Source organism: Cyphomyrmex costatus, unplaced genomic scaffold (genome assembly GCF_001594065.2).
Source record: "Cyphomyrmex costatus isolate MS0001 unplaced genomic scaffold, Ccosl1.0 scaffold5, whole genome shotgun sequence".
Taxonomy (NCBI): Eukaryota; Metazoa; Arthropoda; class Insecta; order Hymenoptera; family Formicidae; genus Cyphomyrmex; species Cyphomyrmex costatus.
This window is the reverse complement of record NW_017279267.1, coordinates 3,360,975-3,382,396: the sequence shown is the minus strand read 5'-3', so window position 1 is coordinate 3,382,396 and position 21,422 is coordinate 3,360,975. Positions and strand designations below refer to the sequence as shown.

Sequence of the window (21,422 nt, the reverse complement as noted above, 5' to 3'; positions counted from 1 at the left end):
ACGGATTACGAAGCCCGCGCGTGATCGAGCGCGTTGCTTATCCGCGAGAGAGGAACCGAGTTACAATTAACTCTTAATGAATATTTATGACGCGCCGGCCGGCAGAAATTACGTCGCTCATTGAGTTAAAACCGCAGACAATAGGGCTTATTTGCCGTTTCCACGCGCAACCCGGTGTTCGCCGAGAAGTCGTCGAGAACTCGGTCGCCCACCACGAACGAGACGTGTACACCGTGGCAAAAAGTTGGCAACGAGTTTGCGAGGAGCTGGCTTCGCGACCGAGGAAAATGCTTCCCTCGCGTACTGTGCGTGCATGAAGAGATACGGAACTAAGGTAGCAGAGAAATAGACGACAGCGTTACGAGAAATTACGCTGTGGAATTGTTGTCACGAAATATTCAGAACTTAGAACAGATTTTCTTGCATTTTTAGGACTGTAAATCATGCTTCAGGTGTAGAAAATATTGTCATCTATTGAAAAACAAAAAGTTTCATTAACTTAATAATTACAGTTAACAGTCGCATTTTACAGTTCCAGCGTAAATAAAAAAATTTCTTTCTTCTTACTTGTCATATTTATTATTCTTTAATGTAATAACCTTTCTTCTCTCCACCATATATATTATTATGGAATTCTAACATTAGTAATATCAGTATATGTCGCATTTTGGGAAGAATATTGTCTATTTTTGAAAATACCGAGAATTTTGTCGGTCCTTAAAAAGTTAACGCCAAAATTGCATTTTACTGTTGTAACATGAATTCAAGTCTTTTCTCTTCTTATTATATTTATTATTCTTCAAACGTAATGATCTTCCTCTCACGGTACGCGCTCACAAGACTTTAATATAGTGAAATGTTTAATTCAATGTAGAGATTAAAAAAAGTTACAACAAAAACCAGAAACTTTGAATTAAAAAAAGTTTATTCAGTGAAAAGCAGTTTTTTCTGTAATTCCTTCAAGCTTTTACTCGGATATATATTTATATATATATATATTTAAAGCATTTGGACGATTTTGATTTGTTTAAAATTTAGTTTTGTATTTAAGCAAAATATTTCTGTAAAAAGATAGCTATAAAAATCAAAATGTAGTACAATGACACACTATTGTAAATGGCACTGATCAAGGATATAGGTTCACTACTGTTCATAATTATACTTAAACGATATTTTGTACTGTACTTCGATATATTTTTTGTATATTTCACGGTTTTCACGATATTAATCAGCGTTTAATAGCTGATCTCGAGAGGCTGTTTTCAAACTGTGGCGAGGAGCGTGTAGAAATATACGCGCAGTTAGTAGCGTGCGTAAACCAGTTTTAGGTAAGAGAGGATGCGACTTCCGACCCGGTTACACCCATGGGACATGATCCGCGGGGAAAACGGTTGAATGTGAAATGGCACGGAACGTCGGTACGATACAGCCGGTTGCGTGAAGCAAATTTTCCCGCAGGTGCACGCGCGATACGGCATTTATAGCATTCGCGATGACATGGCTGGGGAACAATAGCCATATCCCGATTTCGTGGGTTCCTGGATGAACTTAACGGGGTAAAGATAAAGCATCTGCGTGGAGGAGCCGCAATAGATAGCATACGTATGCTGTACATATATGCGTCGAGATTACGCTTAATTCTCTGTGTATCTACGGGATCCGCTGGATCTGCGTTGGGAATTTGACAGATACGTCCGTTCCATAAAAGAGATAAAATCGGGCGACTTCATGAAAGATCAACGTGTCAGAGGAATTAAAGCATCCTGTTTTCATTCAATTTAATTTTATAAGAAACAACGTCTGCCAAGCAACAACAATTAGATATGCTCAGACAGTTGTCAAGATAAATAGAGTTAAATATATTTGCGTCATCTCAACAATAATCTACTTTCAATTCAAAAACAACGTCCCGTTAGTTTCTATCTTTACGCAGAAACAGAGAGATTGCTATTTTTTACGTTATTACGCTTTTAATGATGATGTCATTTATTAATGCGATTCGTAAAAACATCGATAGGACGAGGCTATTAAGATGTATCGAGTATTCAAATACAGAAACGCTTACATCTGTAATTAAACGCTCTAACGTGGTGCATCTTTAATGACACATATGCCATTCAGTGACGATTGGCGTGTCCTACATGATGATTATCTACCGTTAGAAGCAGATTTACATAGACGTGCAATATGTGGAATTTTGCTTCGAAGTGACAGCTAAATCCACTAATATCCGCCAACATGCTAATATGATTTGTAACTCTCCTGCGCACCGCGTGTGTGCGCCGTGGATAAAGCCATGCTGAATCCACACCCATTTGCCGATACGTCTGCCTGTTAATATTATTATTAGTATTATTATTGAATAAGCGAAAACATGTTTACGGTGCAGGGAGGAGGGAGAGATGCACGCAATTCCGCAATGCAGATTAATCTGCTTAAGACATGCGTATTTCTCACCCTTTGAGAGCAATTTCTGTGAATACATACATATGTATATTCTAATTTATGTTACAAAGTAGCATACATATAACATATGTTTATAGTTTGGAACGAAGCTTTGAATTACATTAAGGTATAAATACATAATCATTTTAATTAATTAGAATTATTACACACACATTATTTACCATAATAATTGTTTATTATTAAAAATTACTACTAATAATTAATTAATTACTAATTATGCATTGAAAATCTACAATTGCCTGTTTATACTTGCTTTTGCTTATCCAATTTATTGTACTAAATTCCGTTAGTGAATTGCTAAAATAGAATAAAATAAATGCATTTGATCTCATACCGTGCTCAATAACGTAACCAATTGTGTAGAAATAATTGAAATTAATCTCCATTAAAAATAAAATATAATCGTTAGTAATTTAAGAATTTTACTATGTTGCTAAATCAATTAATTTCTTTTAAGAAAGTAGAGAGAGAGATTTATCATCTTTATAATTTTTTTTCTTACCGCACACAAATAGATAATTGACAATGATTAATCTGATCATAGACTTGTCTATCAATGTTCGGTAAACACGTGATGATCGATAAGCGAACGTGACTTACTTCGATTTAAGCGTCACCTCGGCGTAAAAGAAGATGACGTAACGCATCAAAGGGTTAAACGTCGCGGCGACATTACAATTGCATTAATTAACCGGGTATGCTGAGGACTTATCGCTAATGAAACGGCCGCTTAATTAAGATGCAAACGAGACGCTTCTCGCGTACGTGCACGTAGCCACGCGCTTCGGCTCGAGCTTCGCCTCACCTCGTTCTAACCCCCTTCCGTCCCCGCTCCTCTCCGATTGCGAGTCCATAAATCTCAATCCGTAAACTCAAACACCGGCGGAATTGCAAATCGTAAGTAACAAACTGCGGCGCAAAGACTCGCGGCATTACAACGAGCGACGGGCGGACGGATAGTCCTCCCCCGCTCTTTGAAGCGAAGCGAACGAGAGATCGGTAAGGCATCTCGTACCGTACCACCGTCATCCCCCCGCACTGCCACTGCCACGTCGCGCCTTTGTCAATATTAGGTTTCCCCGTGATTACGTAATAAAGTAAACGTCGTTTTAACCCCTTTAGTCGGCGCGCTATCGACCGCCGTTCGAATTAGTTCGGTGCAAGTCATGTAAATTAGTCCCGAGTCGTAACTCAGGGGGTGGAAATTGGGGAAAGCAGTGGCGGCAGCGGTGGTGGCGGCGGTGGCGGCGGCAGTGGCGGCAGCGACGGCAATGTCGGGGGCAAGACGGCCTTATTGCCGGTGGCGACGGGTTAGAATGCCTGAAATATTACTATGCCAATCGAGTTGCCTAGGCGCGATGGCGGCGACGGTCACGGTACGATTAAATGAGTTTCTTTCTCCCGGAGTAAAGGCGTCCCCAAGGTAACAGGCTGACCAAACTGCACAGACGATCTCCACATGATTCCCAACTGAATTATTCACTCCAGCGATGCCTCACGATTCATCAAACGCTAATTTTGTACGAGCCAACAATGTGTGGTCTATAAATGTTTGTTTAATTAGAATTCTAGAATGCTCTATTTATTTGGTTTAATCTTGTTTTAAAGTTAAGGAAAAAGACAAATACGATATTTATGTGCTGAATATAAGCTTGTTTTATTTTTGCTTCATTTATGATAAAAATTATCATTCAATTGAATCAAAAAGTTGAGAAACCCTACTTATTCGATAAGCTAGACTCTTCAGGATGGAAAGAGGTATTGTTGTATGAGGTTTCTATTTGAACTGGAATATTTGTACGCTTTACTGACTCCACGCAAGCTATCGAAGCTTGTGGTGTTTCTATCGACAACGCTGAGTCTACATAAGTATATGATAACCCATGTAACTCAATTTCATGAAAAATGGGATATATCCCGCTTCTAATATTTTTCAAATTCAATTCGATCCGTTGTTACGTATTATAATAGTATGTGAAACATTATTTTGTACAAAAAGAAGGAAATTACTGAAATATTTAAAAATTAGTTAAGTATCTAAAAATAATTTTGTTGGATTATCAAAATGATGTAGAACGCTCAAGCATAATGAGCAATGTTGCAAAAAATTTTAACGTTCTAGCAATCAGCTTGAGTGTCCTATATAATTATTTTGATGGTCTAACGAATTATTTTCAACTCTGTGTATGTATAGTTATATTTTTTTAATGTTTTAGCAAAACACTATAATGTTTCTTTCAAATTTTTTTTTCATATCTATAACTTTGTATTTCTGTATATTCACAAATATTGAATGTACTGAGAAATTATAGTAAATCTTGAAAAGCGCGATAAGAAATTGCTTTTCCCAAAATAGCAGTAAAATTCTCATTTTATCCCAGACCGCTCGCGCTTTATTCGTCAATAAATTTATGATAAAGCTGAAATTACGAGCGATTGAGGTATATGGAGCGTATGCATGCGGCATAATTCTGTAATCGATCTTGAATTATTGAGTGGAAGTAAAACTGTAGGGCAGAATAATATCGCGGCGAGGATTTTACCGCGGACAGCAAGATAGAAATCGGCTTTAATTAATTTCATTATGCGGCTCATCGCCGGATGGCCGGAACCTACTGGAATGAGGGAGAAAAGGTGGTAGTCTGGTGGAGCAAAAATGCAACACCACTTTTTAATTAATAAATGTCATTTATGAGGCGGATACTCGTCTGTTACTCCGATTGATGCTATTCAAGACTGACAAGTTTTCGTCCTAACACCCCGCTCTGTGTTCGACGTCACGTCGGAATACGCCGTCCTTGCAAATAATTACCGCGATCCGTAAATGGACGTGCGCAAATTACTTTAAAAGAACGACGAAGATAGATCGTTTCCGTACAAATATTTTTGGCCCATACAACTTGTGACGCTTATCGCCGTTCATATCACGCCGTAAATCAAGGAACTTCCATAATGTACGATCCTATAAATACAATAACCAAAACCTCCGATGGCAGCAACATTTACCATTACCGATTTGCGCGGTGCTTCCAGTATCCGCAAAACCATCGTTCGCGGTCATTTTGCGCCGTTATCGACAATCGCCTTACTCGCGCCTCTATAAATTCTCAGTCACATCGCGTGCAACGTACAGGTATAGCCGAGGGCAACGCAACGGATCCGCAATTTTCTCCGGGTTCAACGCACTCCGGATGAAAATCTTTATCCAAGCGGCTACGGGAAAATTCAGAGGACGCGCGAATAATAGCTACACTACGCTTTGCGTCAAGTAGGTATACGAATGTTTGAATTGAACCTCACTGCTCGTTCAACATCGAAGACAGTAATACATGTTCAGTCTATCTCGAAATAACTATTTTTCTTAAATTTAGAAATCGATTTTCGAGATACATTAGTATATTACATTCCTACTCCATTAATATTTTATACTAAAATTATTATAACTGTAGCAAACACGAAAAGAACGATTTTGCTGAAGCATCTGAAAAATTTATAATATTTGGCTACAGATCTAAAAATAATTTTGTTAAATTATTAAAATAATTATGTAGGACGTTCAAATTAATTGTTAGATATCAAAATATTTTTGCAGCATTGCTCATTATACTCAGGTTCTTTACATAATTATCTTAATGATTTACAAAATTATTTTCAGAGAGAGATTCGTGTATCTACTTAAATTTTTAGTTACTTCAGCAAAATTGTTTTTTCCATATGAAAAATGGAATAATTGAAATAATGCTTTTAATTCCAACATCTTTAATAGTATTAATTTTAACTCAGTAAACAAGCTGATGTTGTTTACTGTTATTTTGACGTCAAAACGACGATAAATAATATTAGCTTAGTTATTCGCTAGAAATATCTTAATGATATTAATTCTATTATCATTCTAATACTATTACATTGAAGAGAATACTAATTCCGAAACCGTTTGGTATCGGAAAGTCGATATTTTGATAGTATATATAGCCCGGTGTTCTATATACAACTGGCGACAATTTTCTGAACAACTTCAATTCCTCGTACGCGAGCGAAGTGCACGCCGATGATGTATCGCTTTATAACAAAGAGGATTTATCAACGTCAATTTGGCGTGCAGGAAGGTACGCGTCTTGCGGCCAGCGACCCGCTATAACGAAGAAACGAGCAGCGGTCGAGGGCAGCGGAGCGCTTAATTTTACTCGCGCCGTTATCGCGAGGACGTTAGAACAACGAGTGGGGTTAATTAATTGCGGACCTTTTTTAATTTGTCTTGCTAGACGCCGGGATTACCGCGAAATTTTTAAACCGATACATCCAGTCGAGAAGCGGAAGCGGTAAATTGGAGATACTTTGTTGAAATGCGAAAGGGGACTTGGGAAAAATTTATTTAACTCGGAAAAGTCTGCGATGATAAAGAAATGTGGTGATAAAACGTATACTTTAAAGAAGACTCTTAATTCAGATAAGAAGAAATTTATACGATATATATATTGTCGATTATTTTATTCGTCTTCGTACATTTTTGTACACAACTTACAAGGCGACTTAGGAAGAGTTTACATACAAAAAAAATCTGCGAATCCTCATTGCAAAGTCACCTTGAGAAACACTTGAATCATCTTGAAAAAGAGCGCGCAAGATGGGACGCAAGATTAATTGTCCCCGCTCTAAATTAAGTTATTCACTTTGTTATGGTACCTGAGCTATCGCGCGGCAAGATACATGGCGCGTGATAAAGTAGTAAGAGAGCGGAAGAGAGAGAGAGAGAGAACGGTAGTAGGATTAATGAGGAGAGGGAGAGTTTATGATCCCACGTTTAAAATTCGTCATACCGACTATATGACTACAAAGGGCTGCAGAATCATCTTTTCAATCCGGTATGTAACTTAATCACATGCTCAAATACATACCTACTCAAATTCTAGTTGAATTTATTATTTCTGTTTGTTTTAATCCGAAAGTAGGCGTGTAATTTAGTTTAACATTAATATGATAAACACGTTATTTTGATCGAAATATGTTTAAGCACATACATATACATATGTTTGGTACTAATGAAACAATTCCCTCAGTTAAATAGCATTTCGTTATTTTTAACTTCCATGTATGTGGTAAAATGTAAATCAATCTATTGCTATGATTAAATTGCTAGTTTTAAAGTAAACAATTTGCATATTGAAGTTTGCACTTAGTAAATAGTAATCTAATTTTAAATCAAATGTAATACATTTCTTTAGTTAAATGATGATTTAATTCTATTGTTTTAATCAAATTAACGACATATTGAGTAGGAACAGTGGCGACCTATAAAATGATTAAAAATATCAATATATCCTCTTTTCGGATTAATGTAATAGAAATTATTTTTGTGTAACAAATAATAGTAATTATAAGTAAAATAACACCTATATATATAGGACTCTTCAGTCTCAACAAATTTAAAAAATACATAATAGGATACTTGACAGTCAGCGTGGTATTTGCGCAAAAATGTTATTCAGAATATTTTAATTAGAAATCTTTACAATAAGAAAATATAATAAAAATTAATGACAAACTAAAAACTTAAATAGAAACCGCAATGGAAATAAAAACAATATTAACATGTATGTCTATTAAGTTAAATTAAGGCTATGCTAATAATATTGATGAATTTAAATGAAATGATAATATCTAAAAATTCTTGCCAGTAAATTTTGTGAAACTTATTTTTGTATTTTTAATATTTTTTTGCAAACACTTAAAAAGACAGGAAATCAACGTTATTTAACCAATGAATTCAATAATTTTCAGTCAATCCCTTGGAAGTGAAAATAATTGACGGAAATCGACCGCTGTCAGCGGGCAAGAAGTACGACTTGGTCTGCACAACTTCCGGTTCCAGACCACCAGCTAGTGTCATCTGGCGAAGGAACGGTCAACGCTTAGTGGATTCCAAGGAGACCGTAAGTGTGTTCCTTTATAAAATAATTTGCGTTCTTACGTCAACGTACATTCCACCAAGCCATTCTCGGCAGTGCATAAACTTGAATTTGCTGTCTTGAATAAGAGAGAATCCTTGATTCCTTTATCAAGAATATCACGTTAATGTAAATTCATATGAATATTTAACTCTTTTGAACACATAAATGAAAGGCCATACTATTTCCTTAAAAAAATACACTATCATACTATTTGATTATTTTTTATATAATTTATAATAATACGTTATTTTTCTGGTTATTGTATTTTTAATGTAAACGTAAACAAATATAATAACCGAGATAAACTATCGATATAAATGCCATGTTAAGGTATTTTATCGTTTACGCTCTCTAATACATTAAAAACGCATCTGTCACTGCTAGAAAGTTTTATCCTACGCGTGTCTAAACTTTCGGAATTTTTCTCACATATTTACTGTGTTTTCGCCAAACTGTAGAAGATATCACAAGAGTTTTAGAGAGATATCTTTTTCCTCTATTTTTATTTAATTTATATTTAACTTAAGAAAAGAAACTTATCTATAGTGTGACATATAAATCAGAAAATACAAGAGAAACGTGAATTGTTTATTTTTCAGTTAAAAAATTGATATATTTTTGGTTTTATTGACGATAATTCGCGGATTAATTTCCTCATTATAACGAAAGACGATTAATCTCTCGCTGCAACTCGACTCGTTTGGTTGGCATATGTCGTCTAATTTCGCGGCGAAGCAATTTCCACGTTCAATTTCCGTGGATTAAATGATGCCAAAAAAGACATAGGCCGATTACGTGATTGACTGCCGTTTACAGTGAAGCCTACTGTGTATGTGCAGGGATTATATTTAATTGACAAGAAATAAAACTATTTTCAGTTATAACGTCGAGATATAGTCATATTGAACATCACGTTGAGGTAAAAAGTGCACGCGATATGTCAATTATTTAGTAAGATTAAACGTTAAGAATATTCAAATATAATTTATTTGCTTATATAAACTATTTTTATTTTAGTTAACAACATTCTGAATATACAATACTATTTATACTTTTAGCTGCAAACACAATTATCTGTTCTCAACTGATTTTTCTCGTTTATTAATCTCATATTTTTTGTTTTATTTTATTTATCGATTTCTTTTAGTGAAAACTTCTCGGAAAATTTTTTAATTAAATTAAGTCCTTTAGAATTAATTAAATATAACTTTTCAAACATGAAATTAGGATAGATAACACGACGTTAGTCGATAGAATCTAAAGTTTTTCTTTTTCTCTTTTTATGGGAAGAAAAAATATTAGGACAGCATGTTTGGCAGTGTTATAAAACAATTGTTTATTGAACAGTTTAAACGTTTTGTGCACAAAATATGAAATTCTCTCCATATAAATCTTGCATCGATTTACCTCGGAATTGAAAATAAAATGAAAAAAGCTAGAAACTGTTGTATAACAGTGTTACACAATCGAGTCGTACACTGTGTTCTGATAAAAAAGTGTAACATTTCGTCGTTACGGGATTAATCAACGGCAATGAAGAGGTACGTCGCAAATATCGATAAATCTAATTACGCGCAGTTCGAATAAAGAATATCTCGCCGGGGCGATTACGATGATACTTGATCTATGAGAATGGAATCCTCTTGTGCGCGTGCATTCTCTCTCTCTCTCTCTCTCTCTCTCTCTCCCTTCCGTTCCGATACAATTCATTAATTCATTCAATTTCATTCCGAGCGCGCGGCGAAATAAATTTCGATTTAACGTAAATCGAACTCTCTAACCGGGACGCGGCGTTTCTGTCGCGAGAAACGGATGAAGGTATTTCGTATACAAAGCAAACAAACGTCAATGGAAACGCGGATTAGCGAACGAAATGAAAGAACGTACTTTCGAATAAATTGACCCGTTGTCGGACGAAATCGAGCATCGGCCGCTGTTTATTCTATTTCGATTTCTCCGCGCCAACCCCGGTGAAACACATGGTGCGCACGGATGAGAGGGTGATGCACACAGAACGGCGCGCAAACAACGCGACGCGCGCGTCGTATCCGGCCACGTTTTGATCCGCACTTAAGACGACGACGTAAATATTTGCCGGGTAGCGGCGGATTAAGGACGAGGACAAGGGGCGAAGGGCCCCGTGCTGTGTACGGGACAGAGAAAATATTGTTTCAAAGTCGATACCCGCGCTAGGCGACGCGACACTGAAGATTGTTTCGCTGCTTACGTAAGAAAGTTAAACACAGAAGCGGCGGGTCGAAGAGATAGAAAATACGACGAGAGAACCGGTATAATCCACGATGGAATGTCGACCGAAGAGGCCTGTTCTTCTTCTTACTTTCCCCATTTCTTACTAATCACACAGTTTCCCCAGTGAGTTTCTCGCTTCATCTTTCTCAGCTTCACGCGATTGTGCAATCGCGCGTACAAATACTTACCGTGGTGTATACACTCCCCCCCCCCCGCCCCCCCCTCCCTATCGTATCATAGAATTGCAGCAATTATGTTAATCGATTCGACCTCGCCGGAATGCAGAGTCGGAAATATATTTTTAATGAATGGCGCATCTCATTTCGTAATTATCTTTGCGCGGGCCACCGCGTGAAACGGCGCGAAGCTCTCCGCCGCCATCGGAACGAAATTAGAGCGCGAGTCCGCTATCGTTGATTTATTCCCTCGGCAAGACGCAAAATTTATTATTCGCGCGCGCTCTCTGCCCCGCGATTATTTTTTAATCGCGTGACAGAATCACGGGATAGGGGGAAACCCCGCATCCGTCGCGCTCTCGCGCGAGATTGAAGCCTCGACTGTGAGTCCACTTTTTCCAACCCACCGCGGGAAAGTTGAAAAATCCCTCGGAATATTTTGAAATTTTATGAAAAATTTTGCGTTATATTTCGTTCAGGAATATGAGTAATGTGGGCGATGCGTTTTTCTGACTATCCTCCACTATTTCTGTTTTATGCGTGGAACGTAATCCCTAAACTCAGTTCATTGGACGAAGCGAGCGTTTGCACGAACACGGATGTTTAATTCACGCAACGTAAAGCAGAGTTATTACGGGTGCTTCATAATCCATGAACTTGATTTTTCGTAAGCTACAAAACTTTTAAATAGCGTAAAATTATGAATTACGCTTAATTTTGGTATAGGAATAACGAGATGTTAATTAAAATATGAAATATAAGAAATGCAGAAGCGAAACTGAATTTTACATGATTCGTAACAAAGTTTAAAAAAATCTCACATGCTGTCAGTCCGAATTAACTACCTGGATTTTATCTTATATTATAATATTAAATTGACGAGATGCAATATAAATTTTGCTACACAATTTTATCTAGGGGGATAATAACCGTTTAACAAAATAGTTTCACTTTAGCGAAAATCGAGAAAGGTAAAGCAAGAAAAATAATGTATTTCACGTTTTTTTTTCTTGGTCACCTCGGAGCTATTCGACAAGTATTTGCTCGGATAACAAAGGGAAAACAATTCTCATGCGAATGTTTTCGAGATCGTACACTGATCGATTGTTATAAAATTGGTTCACACGTTCACCCACGCGTTCCATTCGGTTTGTTTTGTAATCAAAATCAATAGTAAAAAAAAGTTTGCTTTCCGTCATTAATACGCGTTATTTACTCGTCACTGCTATCAAACGATGGATAGACCACTGTTTACAAAATGTTAATTGGCGAATAACTTATTTACGAAAAAGGTGGCTTTATCGTGTTTTCATCCATCCTTACGTACGCTTGCAAACTTCTGTGATTGTACGGATAGAAAGAGATAAATTTAGGCGATCGTATCGACGCAGCGGGACAGAGCGGTTAACCAGCCACTCGACGTATCGAGCGTTCATTAAGGCATCGATTCGCCTTAATTACAAGCGCAAATTCGCGGACTCCGCGCGGCTCTGATTTAAATTATTCCACGCTTAACGACGCTTTTACCACGGGTTCGTACTCGCGATAACGATAATTTTCGTTCCACCATCGCAATGAGACACACTTGTGCATGGCCGTACAGAGGTACACATGTGTGAGAGAGAACCTTATTTTATGGTCACTTTAAGGAGCTGTACGAGCCGTGGTCGAGCTTGCAAATTACATTGAGTGCGCGTCCCGACGGTGTAAATCGAATCGGAAGTCCTCGGGCGCGCGGTTTTCCACGGAGATGCACGTCTGATTATTCAGAGGCGTTTACTACTTGAACAAGTTTCGAAGTTAAAATGAATCGATATTTGTGGTTTTAAATCGAACATTATAATTTTAAATATCATAAATATTTCTTACCATCAATTTTTTATATAATTTCGTGTTCTAGTTTAAAGGATAAAATTAAATCTGAATAAAATGTTAGATTATTGGTTAAATGTTAGATTAACATGTTTAAAGAGTAACCTTTTTACTATTAAGATAAATGGTACTAACTGTAAAAGTAAAGTAACCGAATCCTGTATGTCTCTTTAATAAGCTTTGAGATTTTTTCTAATTTTTTTGGCGAATTCAGAAACGAAGATTAGTGGTTATATTCAAAAGAAGGAACATTTCTAAATAAAAAATGAGACATATTCAAATATTCATATGGGTAAAGATTTAAAAGGAAGTAGTGTTTTGCGCACATTGGGTACACAATGTGACCTAAGTATATTCCTTTCTTTTGTAAAAAAAAATATTAGAAAAAATGGAAAATAAAATAATCTATTGTTGCTTTCACATATAAGATTATAAGTTCACTAATAGATTAACATAGAAGAATACACAGAGAACTATTTTCCAAACAATGGACTCAGTTACTTTTTTACTTATCTGTTTATTTACTCGCGATGTTTAACAAGTGAATTAAAATCTATAATCTGAAATAGCAAAAAGTACATTACAATCGATGTGTGTACACTCAGTATGCTTAGGTTGACCACATTAGTTCAACAAAGAGTTTCTCTCTTTCATTATATTGTACATTGTGACAAAAATATAAACTAAATATATGCTGTTGTAAAAAGTATTGAATATATAGGGCTTTGCGACAACATGAATTACTGAAATTAATAATCATTTTCCTTTTAGTTTAGAGAACAATTATTTATCTATGAAATATTACATCACTATCATTTCACAACAATCTATATTTTGCTTTACTGACGATAACAGAATGAACAAATTGGGCAATAAACTGATGCAACTGAATCAGGCGAACAATCTGTATGATCTGTTAGTATTATCTGTTGAATTAATTAGCTACGAACAACAAATAGGATGTTTTGAGTACACACCTATAATATCGGGTTCAATTACTTTAATTAATTACTAGATAGAAAATTAGAATTTTCTCTTTTCTATATTTCTAAAGAAATTACAAATGCGCGTATTTTTCGAGAAAAAAAAATATTTTTTTTAATAAAAAAAATTGATAGATGAAGTAATACATTAAAAATTATATTATCTATATGCACATCATTCATACACTTAAGAAGTTTTATCACGCGAGATAAAGTTTTTTAATCACTGACGTATGCGTTTTTGATACATTAGATAAAGAAGACAGTCAAGATATGATATAAACAACGCAGAGAAAAATAGAAAAGCGTGAGATCTTATTTATTACTTGCGCACTTTCTTACTATTACGTTGCGAAAATTTATCTGACACGTATATGATACATTGAATAATTCAGTGAAACTCTGTCGTAATGACGGTTCGACCCTCCAAAAAAAAAAGATGAAAGTCACTTCTTTACTGTTAAAAAAATAAGTCTCTCCCTCGAGAAGGGTAACGAGGAATTGATTGAGAATTTCGACTACGGTTATTAGCACTGACCCTCTAGGTCGGGTGATACGCTTTTAATATACAGGGGTTGAACGTTGGCGCCATCGATGACAGTATGGGTAGGTAAGCAAACGATCGCGTCGATAAAGAAAAAGAGAATAAACGTGACGAGTGTTGGTTGGCGAGGTGGACGGGCGGAAAATGGGGATCCCGATGAACGTTATCATAATGTTGTTACAGACTTCCGTCGATGGGAACACGACCACCAGCGTTTTATCTTTCATGGCGACGAAAGCAGACGCAGGCAGACACTTGTCGTGTCAAGCTGAAAATCGAATCATGGGAACCGCGCCGATAGAGGACGGCTGGGTACTCCAGATACAATGTAAGCTCATAAACGACGACAGCCCCGAATCCGGCTCTGTTCCCCGGGGCGCGCTCGCGACGCTCTTTCCTTATTTATTCAGACGCCGGGGATTTCGGTCGATTTTGACGATTTATTGAAGATCGTGATTCGCAGACACACCAGAAACGCAGATCCAGCTCGGCACGTCGCTGAATCCTAACACCATACGCGAGGGCACGGACGTTTACTTCGACTGTCTCATACAGGCGGAGCCATCGGTATACAAAGTAGAATGGCGGCATCAGGTGAGCGAAAACACAATTTTATAATGAATTAAATGAATTTTGTTGGACGCGCACTAGTGCATATTAAAGCCGATGTACACTAACTTAATCTAGGTAAAAGTGAAATGCAAATATTTTGAAATATAAAATATGTATTTTACCAACAAAACACAATACAATTTATTGAGGATTTTACGGTTTTATCAATATTTGTATCAAACGCACATCTTTACCGCAATTTATGTACGACGACTTTAATATGTATCAATTGTAAGTGCGTCCAATCAAATTTACTATTACTCAGGCTGAAGCTATAAATGTTGTTTTGGTTTCCAATTATTTGATACTTTGGAGTATTCTCTCCTTACTTCAGGTAGTTTGATGTATACAGATACTCAATAGTGTATCAAATTATTATTAAACTTAATTATTTCAAAACGAAATATGAGAAACCATTTTAGAAAATCTCCGACTGTTGAATAATAAAAACAAGTTGACTTATAAATTTTCAAGAAATAAATTTTCTAGAGGAATCGGAGACGCAAAACTTGAAATTACAATAATTTATTCAGCGAGATTTATTTAAAAGTTTTATCCTTAATGAATCAACTTTACGTTAACCAATTAGCGTACGTACAGCATCCACGCGCGAAGTAGAATTTATCATAATTATACCGGGGTTTCTCAGTATATAGAAAAATATTTCCCAGAGAAGATTCTCTGAAAAAAAATCAGGATATATTCGTGAATCATTTTCCAGAGGTGTAATCTCTGCAAATACTCTCTCATTCCACTTTGCTGTGAATTATCATTAAGCTATCTCGAAGATGCCTAACAATATTCATCGCCAGTAATTCATCCGTATCTCTCGCTCTCAGAAAGTTCTAAAACCCGAGTGTCATAAATAGATTGGTCTCTCGCCAACTAACAAGCTCGATTATGTCTGTATTCGCTCGTATGCTACGCAAGAGAGCGTCGATTTATGTTAAGAACGTATATAAATTTCGACGCTCGAAACATCAAACTTTTATAATAACTTCCCGTCACCTCTATTGCGATGATCATTTTTATCTTCCCACTCTTGCGAACGAATCTTCCCCCTTGACGAACGAGAGATTGTATCGTTGCAATTCACTCACGTATAATACACACACACACACACACACACACAGCACAGAAAATAAATCTTGCCTTCAAACATAGCCCGGAGATTTAATGTAACGGTGAGAAACGCCAATTATCGTGTTTCTTTCAGGGCAAGGCACTCCATCACAACATCACGCAGGGTATCATAATCAGTAACCAGAGCCTAGTACTGCAGGGAGTTGATCGCAAAAGCGCTGGCAATTACACGTGCGTGGGATATAATACTGAGGGTGACGGCGAAAGTTCGCCCTTTTATCTGAACGTGATGTGTATGTATTCTTACATTTACTGCGTTAATAGTAAAATACTGAATATGACAGATGTTTGATACAACGAAGGAGGATTTATTCGTATTTATCAAAACGTAAAAATTAAATCTAGAATTTTCTGAAAGCCTGATTTCTTATTTAATACAACGTGGTAAACAAAAGTATGAGAGCCAAATTGAATTTAATCTAAATAATGTTTATATGATGATTGTCAGTAATACAAATAACACACATTTATTATTTTATAGCTGCGTGTTTTTACAACTTTGTATTTAATCCTTATAAGTATAAAAAATAGGCTTATTTTTTATGTACAAATATTTATTATTTATTATTTAGTATCTTTTTTTAATCAACTGTGCTGTAATGATTTGCAGTTAACATGAAATAAAAAAAAAACGTTAATCAAAAATATTTCAGTATGCAAAGTGATTTATTTTAATCTTAACGGGTAAATATTTCGAAAATATTTTTTATCAAAAAACGCGCTAAATAAATATAATGAAACATATATAGATGTTAATACTTCATCGATTTTAATCTATTATTCGGATTATTATTACAATCCTAAGTACATGACTAAATCCTCTTGATGTAGCTAACATAAGTATAATAATAATTTGAATTATTTATTATATTTCAACGTATACTGAAATATAATTGTTAAATGCTTATCGATTTTATTCGGATTATTACAATACTAAATAATGAGTCTTCTCGATGCAGCTAAATTTATAATTCGGATTATTTATTGCACTAAGAATGCTAATGATAACGAGACGATGGTACGAAGCTTCTCAACGAAAACGTATTCGATCGACTTCAATTAATAATTGATTACGATAAGTAAAGATTCGGTACTCGCGTGAATTTCCACTGTAAAATTTTAATTCCTGGCTTATATACGTACATCTATACGTCCCTCGCGAATTGCGTGTACAATATTATCAGGATACCCAGCTGTTTATTCGTTTGCGTGCAGATTATCGGATGCGATATCGAAATATTTTGCAATAGTTTTGTTAATCAATATTTGAGTTTATTTGAAAGCTCCGAGTCAGATGGTTATGAAACGCAAAGCGTATTACTGTGAAGCTCGCATATATTTAATATAGAAATTTATAGTTAAAAATGACAATAAGCGCATTATTAACACTTTATCCAACAATATATAATATAGAAAAGAAGATAATAAAAGGATAAAGCTGATTTGGAGAATGTCTAATTTAATTAATAATAAAATTACTTAATACCGAAATTTAAACTGTCTGACCAATTATTTAAAAAAGTAATATTGAAGTGGAATTTTAAATCCTGATTTTACTTTAGCTCTGTTATTATTATTGCAAAAATTATTTAGCACATTGGAATTAAAATATGCAAATTAAACTTTATTCATTTAAATAGACGACAGGAACTTCTCACGTCCAGAAAAATTACAGAAATGCTTTAAAAATATAATTTGTGACTGAATTATCAAGATAGTAAGAGTTAAAAAATTTCGAAATAATATGTACTTTTAATAAGAAATGTTAAGCCAGATTTCTTAAGAAATCTTTCCAATAGAAACTAAGATAACAATCTCTTGATAATTATGCATCCTATTTATTAATCAAACAGTTTCCCTTATTAGATCTTTGCGAGAAACTTAAAATAGATCGCGAATCTGTCGATGATCATCAATCATTCCCAGCAAATTTACCCATGCAAACGGTAGCATAAAAAATTCACAAGCCGTATAAGTCTAAGATATCCTTTGCGCCCCAATTATTTATCGGTGACGCATAATGTTTGTTCTCATAGTTGCCCCTACGTGCAAGCCGAACCAGACGAAGGTCCATGGTGTAGCAAAACAGGAGAAGGCGAATATATCCTGCCAAGTGGATGCAAATCCGCCGGAAGTGCAATTTAAGTGGACCTTCAATAACTCCGCCGAGAGTATCGACGTTGCGGCCGGCCATATCGCGCGAGCTGGCACATCCTCTATCGTCTCATACACACCAATGACGGAATTAGATTACGGCACGTTACTCTGCTGGGCCAGCAATCACATCGGGCAACAACAAGTGCCCTGTGTATATCACATTATACCGGCGGGTAAGGGATCTCTGCATTCATATCATATTTCGCGAAAATACGAAGCGACGTATCTGCCGATACGCAGCGTGAATTTTCGATTTAGACTAGAAGATTGATCGCCACGACGAGTTTGCGTGATGTGGTGTAACAAAATTATGCAAACTACAAACAATTTTTTTTGTCAAATCGATAGGTAATATTTCTCGTACAAACTCAATTCAATCCTTCTTTAATTTATGATTGCCCCTCTTGGCGAGAGCGAAAATGAATAGACAGGAAATGGAAAGAAATTGCTTTTTAGCACGTTAGAAAGAAAAAATATAATAGGAACCAGTGGATGACAACTTTAAAATTTTTTCTACATTTCCGCATATTAAAAATTTATACTTACACAAAATAAAATTTCTGTCTTACGTTTAATTAACCTATAATTTCGTAAATTAGTGAAACTGTAACAATAAAGTTAATAGTTTTAATCCAAGGGATTTAAATCTTTCAGGAACTATTATGGTAATTTAAAATTTGGATTTTATTCCTGATTCCTAAAGTCTCACATTTGCGTAATTGAATTCAAATCTTACAATTAGTATAAAATTGGAAAGGCGCAGTATGTATGAGTTGTTTTAATAAAATCATCCAATTACGTGAAACTTCGAAGGCTTCTAGTTATAATTAGTTCCAATTAGTATTGTTATAATGGCGACGTGAATCAGATAACGTAATAATGAAGTCACGATTTATCTCTGAATATCAAAAATCTTTGAAATGTAGATAAAACTTAAAGAACATTATTACACTGTATATTTCTCTCTCTTTACTTCACAGTATGATAGCACAAAAGATATCTGTTTCTTTCAAATATCAAACAAATCATTACAATAAATGAACTTGATACTGTTGCTTTTTATATTCCAATTTGACTTAAAAAAAATCTAATGTAAGCCCAACGGATTCATTCATAGCATTGGCATCTCCGTTATTCGCGTTTCCGCCACGTATCGGTGCTCGAGTTACCAATTAATTGTGATTCGCGGATCGTACTATCGAATTGCGTTACAAAGAAAATGCGCGTACGCGTATACAAGGATTCCAGAGATAGAGGAAAACAGCTCTCGTACCGCGCGCCGTGAAAAAAAAAACGAATCCAACGCTGGGCGAGTAAAAAGGGGACACCGCGAGAGACGGTAGCAGGTGTCTGATGCGCGCTATGATTTTTCAGCAACCATAAACGTGAAAACAACTCGGGCATATTCCCGCGCTTATTTCCTTTTCTTTATTCCCCTTTCTTTTTCCTGTCCCTTCACGACGCAATATGCCGTTATCGTTTCGTTCGCGCCCTTTTAACCGGCTTTTACGAGCCGCGAAGTGTACCATCGGCTAATGCCTTTACAGAAAAAAGCCAGACAACCGTATATCTTTACAGCCGACTCGGTTACAAGTGGCTTGTATGCACCAGCGCACCGTGCGCCGGATTTACAGGGCAACTATCACGCCCTGATTCGCGAATCTACCGCACGCGAAACGATATGTTGCACCACGTTTCCCCTTTTGCGCCGTCTGTATGAAACTATACATCATTTCGGCACGAGAAAAGAATGCATTGAAAGTTTGAGTAAACTGTAGAAACTGCTGACGCTGAAGAGTTACCGCTGTACTTATGTAATTAGTTTCGCTTAAAATTCAGCGCACTTTAATATAGCGTAAAAAGTAGAAATAAACAAACTTTGGAAAACTACGGAGAAGTTATTACGCAATTTTTTTAACGTTCGTATACTCTTTTTTTATTCATATTTTTCATTTGTAATTTTTCGATTCCGAATGTATCTATATGGGGCTTTAGAGTTTCACGATTTGGGAGAGAGAAAAAAGTTAACCTATTTTTCTAAACTATAGAAAAATGTAGCTTTTACATTGAACATTAACTATTTTTAATAAAAGGCGACAAGCCAATTTTTTGCAAAATACATATAGAATTGAAAGGTGAATAGAAAAAATTGTCTTACATTTTTTATTTAATTTGAATGCAAAATTGTTAACAATCGGAAGAGATTTTTCCCGTTGTTGGTACAAAATGAAAATATTTCAATATTACATTGGTAATTCATTTATTTCTACAATTCGCTTGGCCAATACCGAATGGAGACAAGCAAATATTTTAATCTGTACCTGTCAAAACTTCGAACAATATTGTTTTAACGGTTATTTAAAATATTGAAAGAGATTCCGATAGTTATTTTCGAAAAAATTGATATATAAAGCATCGATATCATCAATATTTCAAATTTTTATTGCTACATATAATTCGATTTCATACCTTTTTAGCTTCGATGATAGTTTTTCATCATTCTAGTTTCTCTCTTGTTATTCGTCTTATCTAATAATCCAGACGCGTAAAATTTCATCGATTATCGAAAAGGCGCACTTGGAGAACTTGAAAGAAAAAATTACCGCGCGATATTATCGTACCTTAGTGGCTATTACGAGCTGTTACGAGCGCGTGAATAGTCTCTCGTGCATGCGGCGCATTTTAAAACGCAGGCAAACCTTATCCGTGACAGGCCGACCAGACATGGTTCACAATTGCACGACCTCGAACACGTCGACCAACTCGTTTTCCGTGCGGTGCACGGAGGGTTTCAACGGCGGCCTGCCGCAATCCTTTCTGCTGGAGGTGCGCGAGAGCAACAGCCAGGAGTTGCGTGCCAATCTGACGTCGCCGGTGCCGCGCTTCAGCGTCACTCACTTGGAGTCTGGCGCCCTTTATCAGGCCTGCATTTACGCTTACAACGACAAGGGTCGCAGCGAGGCAATGGTTGTGCAGGCCGGCACTTTGAGGCTGCCGGAAAAACAACTGACGTCTGAGTCAGGTGAGAAAATTCCCTTACTTTTTCCGGGAACCGAGACCAACAATCACGCTATTTTTACGCTACGATATTTTCACAAGAATCGAATTACTCGACGAAATGTTTAACGAAAAATATACGCATACAGATGTATTGTGATAGAAGGATATGTTCTGTAGTCTTGTACCTATATTAAAGTAAATTGATACTCCTTCAGTATTTCAAAAATTCTTGTTATACTCGCTGTATCGTTAACAACTCTAAAGCTTTCGA

The 21,422-nt window shown here is 36.1% G+C and overlaps 1 protein-coding gene across 1 annotated transcript in view; it reads left to right on the top strand.

The window, feature by feature from the left end:
- LOC108778272 (protein turtle) overlaps window positions 1-21,422 on the top strand; it is a 103,379-nt gene that overhangs the window by 73,949 nt on the left and 8,008 nt on the right. The window contains exons 7-12 of the mRNA XM_018545403.1: window positions 8,245-8,396; window positions 14,423-14,567; window positions 14,703-14,833; window positions 16,068-16,227; window positions 18,031-18,324; window positions 20,865-21,173. Coding sequence (XP_018400905.1) covers window positions 8,245-8,396; window positions 14,423-14,567; window positions 14,703-14,833; window positions 16,068-16,227; window positions 18,031-18,324; window positions 20,865-21,173 — 1,191 coding nt within the window. The remainder of the gene's footprint in view (window positions 1-8,244; window positions 8,397-14,422; window positions 14,568-14,702; window positions 14,834-16,067; window positions 16,228-18,030; window positions 18,325-20,864; window positions 21,174-21,422) is intronic.